The following is a 10,087-nucleotide window of genomic DNA, read 5'->3' as shown; positions in this document are numbered from 1 at the left end:
CAGCAGCAAAATAAATAAATAACAAAATGCACTCAGGTCCCAGCAGCTTCCATAAGATGCAGACCTGGCACAGTGTCAAGTTTGATCCGACATGGCTAATCTGTTGCATGCACAAAACATGCCATAACTGCTGGGTGTTGTCAGTACTGGATTTACATATAAGCTAAACAAGCTATAGCTTAGGGCCCCACTCTCTTGGGGGGGGGCAAAAAATTAAAGGGGAAATAACCTGGATGTACATTTCCAAAATATAAGATAAAAACCATTTTGTTCTGCGGAAATAGCCTGATATACCTATTAGGTCCATAAATTACCATATAGCATATACTCAACACAAAAAACAGCAACAATTTGTTATTGACAAAGGACAGCTGGACATACAGTGGAACCTCGGTTTATGAACACCTCGGTTTATGAATTTTCGGTTTACGAACGCCGCAGACCCATCTGGAACGGATTAATTCACTTCCCGTTACTTTCAATGGGAAAGTTCGCTTCAGTTTATGAACGCTTCAGTTTAAGTACTCCGCGGACCGTCTGGAACAGATTAATCCACTTCCCATTACTTTCAATGGGAAAGTTTGCTTCAGTTTATGAACGCTTCAGTTCATGAACAGACTTCCGGAACCAATTGTGTTCATAAACCGAGGTACCACTGTATAACCTTCAGTGGCTTGGGGCCTCATCAAACCTAAATCCACCCCTGGGTGTTGTTCATATGTAGGCTTTAGCAGGATCCAGATTAGCAGTGTGCAACTCAAAGTCTGTTCCAGCTTTCATGTGCTGTGTGTCTGTTCCAGAATTCATGCTCCAGTTTCTTTAGGGACATTTTTAATATTTGATGTTTTATCGTGTTTGTAATATTGTGTTGGGAGCAGCCCATAGCGGCTGGGGAAACCCAGCCAGATGGGTGGAATATAAATAAATTATTATTATTATTATTATTATTATTATTATTATTATTATTATTAAGCAAATAATCTGTAGGAAAATGAGAAACTGAAGTGGACAAATTTGCTTCTGTAGAATGAGAAAAACTCCTGATGGATCTAGGGTCAGCCTTAGCATTAGGGCAGAGAGAGACTATTGCCTTAGAACAGGCATCCCCAAACTTCGGCCCTCCAGATGTTTTGGACTACAATTCCCATCATCCCTGACCACTCGTCCTGTTAGCTAGGGATCATGGGAGTTGTAGGCCAAAACATCTGGAGGGCCGCAGTTTGGGGGTGCCTGCCTTAGAAGGCTGGTGCTGGAGTGATGGGGAGTACACACACACACACACACACACACCACTCCTCCTGTAAACCATGGGCAAATCTGTCCATTTCAGTTTCTCATTTCTTCCCTTCTTAAATTCAGTTCTCCACATTTCCACATCAGTTGGTCATTATCTAAAAGAACATCCTCGTGAAAATTCACAGGCATTTTAGTGTGAGCGTCTCTCCTAATATATACATTTTAATGCAGTTTTGCCCAATACTCATATCTCTGCAAATTAATTTCCCCTAATGTAACACATTTTTGTATGTCATTTTCTTCTATATATGCCTTTCTACGCACACTTTACCCTAGTAATATGTGTTTTTGTAAACATTGCATGACTGGAAAATTGCATTGCAAAATTCAGAGAATTGCACATTTTGAAGGATGTTTGGTTGGTATGTTGCAACAGAAAGTGTGATTTAGTTAAACTTGCCTTTCAATGCAAACTAAGTGGAATTTTCCCCTCATCCCTAGCCTGTCAGCATTCCCCTCAGCAGGAGATCAGGGCTTTATGTGCCACAAGTTATGCAAACCCGGAAGCTAGGCTGCTGCCCTCAAATTGCCAGTGTTGAAAGTAGTGATTATTGAATTACAGATCAGTCGATTATCAGTTGATTTCTTGTCCAGATAAGTCTTGCGTGCTTCATTTAACTTTTATTCATCAGTTTGTCCTATCCCAACATGTGATAAAAGCACTTTAAAAAGAGCGCGAACATTTGCATTATAAGTCTTGCGTGCTTCATTTAACTTTTATTCATCAGTTTGTCCTATCCCAACATGTGATAAAAGCACTTTAAAAAGAGCATGAACATTTGTATTATATTTGAAACAGTTTCCCTCCCACAAAATGTGCATTTTGTACATGCTTTGTGCATTTTATGCATGTTTTGACTTAGCATATCTATCTTATATGCATTTTGTTATGTTTTTGCACTGAGAACTGGATCATAGTATTTAGTGTGCTGTTGAAAACCAAATGATACCTATGTTCCGTTTCCAGGATATGCAAATTACATTGGCTCAATTAAAAAAATGCAGATTGAGCAAACATTTCAAGCATCTTTATTAGGAATAAATTGTGGTCAAAGCATTAAAATCCTATAAATGAGATGGAGGCAAAAGGGTGTGGCCCAGCTAACCTCTATTAGAACAAGGCTGTCCTCACACTATTCCCTTCAGTTTTTCTGCCACTCTAGCAGTCAGTATCCATATATACTTAGTGTGCGAAAAGGCTATCCAAAATTCACAGGCCTGTCCCACTGGCCATCCTACCTAGGGAATGTGTGGTTGGCATTGTTCCAGATCCCCATTCTTCTTGAAGAAACCCAAGTATTCTGGAGATACCCAATGCCTAGAGATGGTTTACATTTTTATTCAATTCATATCACAGTAATTTCTTCCCTCATTCAGGTTTGTTGCAACGAATAGCTATGCTACTGTATGTTTTGTACATGGCTGCAGATCCCTCAGAGTCTGGCCCAGCTAAACTGTTCCTGAGGCATGGTTTTCGCCATCTCGGGCCTCATTCTTCACATCTTTCCCCTGAACGGGTGAAATACAACCTTCTTCAGATTTCCCTGCGAAAGAGGGGAAAAACAATGGTTGGGGGAAATAATTGATCAACAGAAGATCAAACTCATGCAGGAGATCTGATTAGTCTCCCGATTTTTGTTTTCTGTCAGGGGGACTCCCTACAGGGATCCTCCCCCAGTCATCCTGACCAGCACTTCCCCCAGTGACAACGCAAGCAGCGGGTCAGGAGGAGGAAATGAGGAAGGGAGCAGAATGGAGAGGGGGCTCCAAGACGTATCAGAGCCTTGGCACCGACCCAGCTGGCCAGAGGAGGAAGGACAGTGCAGGATGGTGTCGGAGCCTTGGCAACAACCCAGCCAAAGGACGGGAGAAGGAACGCAGCCCCTTCCGGCGCCCACGGTGGGTCATGCACCCAGACGTAGGGCAGGGGGGGCGTTTTGGGGTACCCATACTATTATGCTGGCGCAAAAACAGACAAGCGCCATTGCCGGGTTCTGAATCAGACCAGGCAGTCATGTTTTCTGATGTCTCTGCACTGTAAATAGTATGCACAATAAAGCTCTTAAAGACAGAGCAGGCTGGAGCGTCTTTACTCGAGAGTAGCCTCAACAATCCCCCAACATTTTCCATCAAAAGCAGGCCAAAATCCTTCCACCCTGCATTCTTATGGTACTCCTCATGCCCCATTGAAGATGGGTCCTAAGCTGCTTCACGGGAAGTACTCTGAGGCATCCAAGGGGAGCAAATATTTCCTCCCCCAGCTCACATTTTTAAAAATGCTTTATCGCGGTGGCTCCTGCAGTGATGATAGCAAGGCTCCAGCAATAAATGTCTCCTGTACCAGAATGCTGTGGGAACTAAAAATGAATTTTAAAAAATGAAAAATGAGGATGGGGAACACGTGGCCCTCCAGTTGTTGTTGGCCTTTAATGCTCATCCTTGACCACTGTCGATGAACAGATCTGCCCATTTTGGTTCTCCCAGCTTCCCATTTCTCCGTTCTTATAATTCAGTTCTCCACATTTCTCCAGCAATTGGCAATTAAAAACAAAACAAAACTCACGAAGTGTTGTGTTACAGATAACATAACTATCCATGTGGTTATTTTAATGTTTGATAAAGCCCGAAGCCTGGGAAAGCCAGAGGATAAGTCAGTAAGGGAGTGGGGAGGAGAGGAGGGACCTTGGAGCACTGAGGGGACAAGACAGCTGTGGGGAGTTTGTGGAGAAAAATGCCCCCTTTCAATAAAATCCCTTCTCCACATTTTCATCTAGCAATTGCACTACTAAGGGCTGTAGGTTCCCAATCCATAGCTAGGTGACGCCTTATCCCCCCCCCCCCCGCTTTCGAAAGAGAGCCCTGAACTCACTTGCTTCTATTTCATTTGCTAGAAGAGTATCCAGGAAAGCACAGCGTGGTGCAAGTGGCATCCATTTGTGCTGGGCTGCTTCTGTGGTGATGTGGAAGATGCTCTGCTCTGTGGCATTGTAGACAGGCCACTGTTCCTTATTCGCCACAGAACCGGTGGGATTCCTGTATAGATGCAACAAAGAAAGCAGAGCCGTATTACAGCCTCAGAATGATTTAAGGGTGAAGATCCAGAGCTGGGATAAAAGTCAGAAGCAAGTAGTCATCCCTAGAACATTTACTGTTCTGAAATCCACAGATCCAGATAGGAACATTTAGATTAGTAGACATTGAAATGTATCTGCACGTGTGTGTGTGTGTGTGTGTGTGTGTGTGTGTGTGTGTGTGTGTTTTACGATGGTTTAATGATCCAGGTTCCGCCATTTATTCATTTATATTTAATTAGTTGGATTCTCAGACCTCTAAGCAGTTTGCAGGAACATAATAGATATCTTAAAATAACATTCAGAGGTTTACAAAAAGTAATATTAAAAAACAGTATAAATAAAATTAGCAGCTGAAAATATTGTTTTGAGTCGGGGGGCGGGGAGTTAGCCTGCATGATGCCTGCATTCCTTGTAATTCTTGGGTTCCAAGACCTTCTGGAGTGTTAATGCTGTGAGCCTCTCCATCATAGGAGCAGATTTTATATCTCTCTGTGTGTAAATAAACCATATATCCTAAAGACACAACAGTCTTCATCCCAAGGGAACAAAACCAAGCTTAAGTACCTGGAACCCCGGAATCTAGCACCACTAAGATATTGGGATGGTGTGCAACAAGATAATTACTTAATTTAGTTTCAAAAAATATATTAAAAGGCATGTTGGTATATATGGGCTGGCATACTTAGTTCTTGGCACAGAAAGGTTAATACCTTACCCGCTTCTGGCAAACTCTGCCCAGTATCGCATCACTCGGCGGCTCAATTCCACCTCCGCCTCCGATGGGTTTGTCCGCAATGATGCTGCCAAGTTTCCAAACAGGTACGGGATCTCTGCTCCGTGGGGGGTCCCTATCCACTCTGGCCAAGGAAAGCCAGAACTGCGGTGGCTGAAGGAATAAACATAAGCTGGGCTCCCAACCTCTCTGGCCTTTGCAGCAAACTCCATCACTGGGCAAAAAAAGGGATAATCTCCCAAATACAGAATCAAGGCCAAACGGTACCGCTCTGGCCCGTGAAAGTATTCAGCGTACTTCAGGGCTACAGCCCTGGCAACATCTTCAGTTTTCACAGTTTCCCTCACCCCTTCAAGGAGCTGCTCCCAGGTCAGGATCCCATCATTTACTTCAGCACTAGGAAGCCTAAGATATGCCAGGAATGAGTCTTCATTAGCTGTGAAACCAGTGAGAATGGGTTTGCCTTGAATGCCGCTCTCCAGGAGCTTTCGGGGCTCATCAGTGAGAAATTCCCCATCCATTGTTATTGATCTGATACCACAGAGTTCAGAAAGTGCCTTGCTCTCAATTTCTTTCCCCTGCAGGCAGCTCACCATTGCACTGTGGTTAGTTTTAGGACACCCCATGGACTGACTCAACATCGCTGATTCTCTTTCGGCATTTTCAGGACTCCTCCAAATCCGGTGGGCAATGGGAACTCCACTATGAAGCACCCCACGGGCAACAAGGGGTTGGCTTGCCGGTGAAAGCAGGTGCAAACCAACTGAGACTGCTCCAGAACCGAGCCCAAGGAGAGTCAACCGAGCTGGATCCCCACCAAAGACAGCTGCATTCTCACTCACCCACTTCAGAGCCAGATGTTGGTCCCACAAGGCAACATTTCCTGGGGCATCTGGCGGCAAGTACAGGAAACCTAACATTCCTCCACGGTAATTCATGGAGGCCACAATGACATTCTCTGTAGCAGCTAATAAGCCCCCATTTAAGACATCTGCTGAGGCTGTGTTCATGCTAAAACCCCCACCATAGATCCATAGGAGGATGGGCACTGCTGTGACTGGCCGTGGATGGGGCACCCAGATGTTCAGGAAGAGGCAGTCCTCTGAAAGTGGTGTGTTTGGAGTCCATATGGCTCGATCTGGGAAGGAATCGTTATTAAACTGAAGGCAAGAGTTGCCAAAGGTGGTGGCCTCCAAGACCTGGCTCCACGGCTGATGTGGAACCGGCTTCTGGAAACGCAGTTTTCCTATGGGGGGCTCAGCATAGGGGATGCCCAGGTAGGCGGTCACAGAGCCAGAGCCAGCCGGGAGCCGTTTGCCTCTAATAGGACCACTCCTGGTGACCACCACAGTATCATCTTCAGAGGCAGAGCTGGAAGCCAGGAGGAAGAGGAGGAGGAGGCACAAGGAGGAGGGTGAAGTCCGGAAACAAGGCATAGTGGCTGCAGCTGAAAGAATCAGAAATAAGAGTGGCATGGGAAACACAACATAAATATTCCACTTTTCTTCTTGGGATGCTCACCAGTTTCAGCTAACATGACCTACAGGCATGTTAGGAATACAACTGGGCATCGCAGAAGGAAAGCAGGGACCAAGGCCAGTGCTTTTTTTTCTTAAAAAATGTTTAGGAATTCAGTCATACCTCATGATACGTCCGCTTCATGTTGCGTATTTTCGGGTTACAGATGCACCGAACCCTGAAGTCCCAGAATGGGTTACTTCTGTGTTCGGCACGTCCGTAACCTGTGCGCCTGCGCAAAGTGCTAAATCGCTTTTTGCACATGCGCAGAACCGCCGCATTGCGTCACGCACGTGCAGAGACTCGGCACTTCATGTTGCGGCCTTTTCGTGTTGCGAACAGGCCGCCAGAACGGATCCCGTTCGCAACATGAGGTATCACTGTACTCACTTTTCACACCGCTTCGCACATTAAACACTCTCTTCCGTCTGAGACTCAGGAAACACCATGACAGGAAATGAGTAGCAACGGAACTGACAATTCACCGTGCTAGTGAAGAAACTAAAAAATTTTATTAAAAGAAATAGTTTCTTCCCCCGTTAGATTAACAAAACGTTTAGGGGTATGTGTTCCCCTGCGTCCCCCCAGAAAAAAACACTGACCAGGGCATTGGTACAAATTTTCAATAGGAAACAATCATTCCTCAACTTCATTTATTCAAGAACTGTCAGCCATACACCACATTTGCAATGGCCTGCAAGGATAGAGTTACAACACCAGAGAACAGCCGTCCGAGATGTAAAGGGCAGAGGAATATATGGAACAGGGAGACAGTTCCATAGAATCATAGAGCTAGAAGGGATCCTGAGGAGGAAGGACGAGAAGGCCCTCAAGTTCCCTTCGAACTCTATAATCCTACGATTCTAACCACCCTGAAGGCTGACATTCTTCTTCCAGTAACTGTTGCGTCACCACCTCACCTGCTGATGTTTTAAGTCCTGATTATTTCAGATTGCCATCAGATAGCTGTCCCTCTTTAGTCATCTTGCCTGGAGACTAGGTTCATTCAAAAAAAAATTCCATTCATGCAGGTATCATTGTATGTGTAAATTCGCAAAACCTTCAGGCTCGTTTTGCAAAATAATAACTGACTGAATAAAATGTATTACAGTCAGAGGTGACGGGAAGGCCAATCTTCCAGATGTTCGCACAGGCAAACCAAGGGATTTGCATGTAGCATGGCATGCTGCTATTTTATTTAGAAGACAGAAATGTATGCAATATCCTCCATCTTTGGTTGCCCCCAAAATATGGAAATCTGAAATGATGATGATGGTGAGGGGGGAATAATTTTCTCCCATTCTCCCAGAACTAGGTCAACCATAGTGACAAGTCGCTAGGATCGATGAAGTCCCCAGGGATCACATTCAGCAGCCGCCATACCTGAGGTTCCCCACAGCTTTTACTCTTCCATATTTTGAAGAGAATGGGGTTTTCATATGGGCAGTGAATATCGGCCAACTGACCATACGTTCAGTATGGCCTTGGCAATGGGCCCCATTGGATGAAACTTTATTTTTTAATCAATTTCTATTTTGCCCTAAAAGGCTCTCCAGATTCTTTTAAATGTGGGAAAGGTAAAACACTTCACCATCACAATGCTACAATAATATCACACATTTATATATACAGGTATATATCATTTTATTTTTTTATTTTTTTATTTTTTTAAAAAACTTTCTCCTCAATGCCATTAACCATAACCTCTGTAACCGGAAATGAATATTTTAATATGGGTGTGAGAGTTTTAATCTGTTTTTAGTTTACTGATAACTTTTGGGGGGGGAATCTTAAATTATTGTTGTTAATTCTTCTTACTGATAAAGTTATTGCTTTATCTATTTGTAAAACACTCTGAGCATCTTTTAACAATCAAATGGCATATCCATTTCCTGCGATAAATAAATAATAAATAGGACATTAGAACAACAGAAGCTCTTATAGGACCGTAAATGCCCTTTAAGGTGGCAAGGAACTCTTTCCAGCTTTTTCTGAGGTTTTGATGGTTTCTGGTCCCTGTAGCATCCTAATCCCATATAGTTATTCATTACTATACTATTAATTCCTTTTTTAAAAAAATTATTTTTTGGTTATGAATGTAACAGATAACTGGATATATCTCGATCATGAACATCTATTCTAATAACTACACCTTAAATGGAGAAATTGAAAAGAGTCCCCTTCTTGCTCAAATCTGCTGGGGCATCCCACCCAGTTACTCAAAGCATCATCAAACTGTACTTCAGCCATTCTATGGGTGAAGCTTCTCCAGAATTACTGCTGTACAGTTGGGCATAAAGGACTATCATTCAAAACACCCAAGACAAAACCAAAAGAAGGTAAAAACAACAACAACACTGATACTGCTAGAACTCAAGTTTCTGATTTACATTTCCTATGGCAGGTCTTCTACCTGTTCTCCAAAGAACATTCCCCCTATCTCATTCATTTTTAGAGGCACTCTGATTTGTGGTCTAGAGTTGCTGTGGTTCCAGTTTTTGGTGATGTTCTGAGTTAACCCCCATGGCCAGCTCACATCACATTTCTGTTGCTTACAGACTCACCCTGATGGGGTTCTCCTGCTCCCCAGTATCCCCTACAGCCCGCTCTGAAGAGGAAAGTTAGGTACTGCTGAGGATCCAGACTCTCATATGAGAAACACCTGGGCGTGGGAGCATCTGCCCATCTGTACGTATGCAAAAGTCAATGACCGACTGGCTTTGCTCAGCCAGTGGGAGGAGGCTACATCTTGGCAGTAACAGAATGTAGGCCGGGGGTCAGAGAGACCTTGCTTTTACATAAATTGGGAGAAGGTGCAGGGGGGAAGACAAAGAGCTGCCTCCAAAATAAGTCATATTCAGAGGAGATCCACTTCAATTAAAGGACATGGTTATGATAGGACCATTGATTTCCTTGTATCTACTCTGAGTAGGCTACCAACATGAGTTTAACCAAACTGTGGGAGGCAGTGGAAGACAGGAGTGTCTGGCATGCTCTGGTCCATGGGGTCATGAAGAGTCAGACATGACTAAATGACTAAACAACAATAACTCTGAGTAGAACTTAAAAGGATTCAGCCCATGGTTATTGCAATCCTCCTATCCTTTGGCCATGGAGTAATACCAATGTCCACAAATACAACCAAAGCACAGCCTGGCTCTCAGAACAAGATGCAGTGCTTAAGTGAATAAATTGTGTGACTCCTCTGTCAGCACCCAATGTCATGGACTGGCTGGACACAGAGAAGTGGTGGAAGGCACCAGGTAGGTAAACCCCCCCCCCCAGGGAAGGAAGATCAAAGCCCAGGGATTGGTGGTGGGATGACAATGAGTGGTCATAGAATCATAGAATCATAGAGTTGGAAGAGATCACAAGGGCCATCCAGTCCAACCCCCTGCCAAGCAGGAAACACCATCAAATCATTCCTGACAGAGGGCTCTCAAGCCTCTGCTTAAAGACCTCCAAA

General features: G+C 44.1%; 1 protein-coding gene across 1 annotated transcript; it reads right to left on the bottom strand.

The window, feature by feature from the left end:
• Positions 1-1,909: 1,909 nt before the first annotated feature.
• LOC118081097 (cholinesterase-like) lies at positions 1,910-9,296 on the bottom strand. Its single transcript, XM_035107266.2, has 4 exons — positions 9,186-9,296; positions 5,086-6,550; positions 4,166-4,329; positions 1,910-2,840 (listed from the first exon to the last, which is right to left on the bottom strand). Exons 2-4 carry the CDS (start codon positions 6,537-6,539, stop codon positions 2,746-2,748), a joined length of 1,713 nt encoding a protein of 570 aa, XP_034963157.1. The 5' UTR covers positions 6,540-6,550; positions 9,186-9,296; the 3' UTR covers positions 1,910-2,745.
• Between the last annotated feature and the right edge of the window lie 791 nt (positions 9,297-10,087).

Source organism: Zootoca vivipara, chromosome 2 (assembly GCF_963506605.1).
Source record: "Zootoca vivipara chromosome 2, rZooViv1.1, whole genome shotgun sequence".
Lineage (NCBI taxonomy): Eukaryota > Metazoa > Chordata > Lepidosauria > Squamata > Lacertidae > Zootoca > Zootoca vivipara.
The sequence above is the reverse complement of the archived record's forward strand: the minus strand, read 5'-3'. Positions and strand labels throughout refer to the sequence as shown.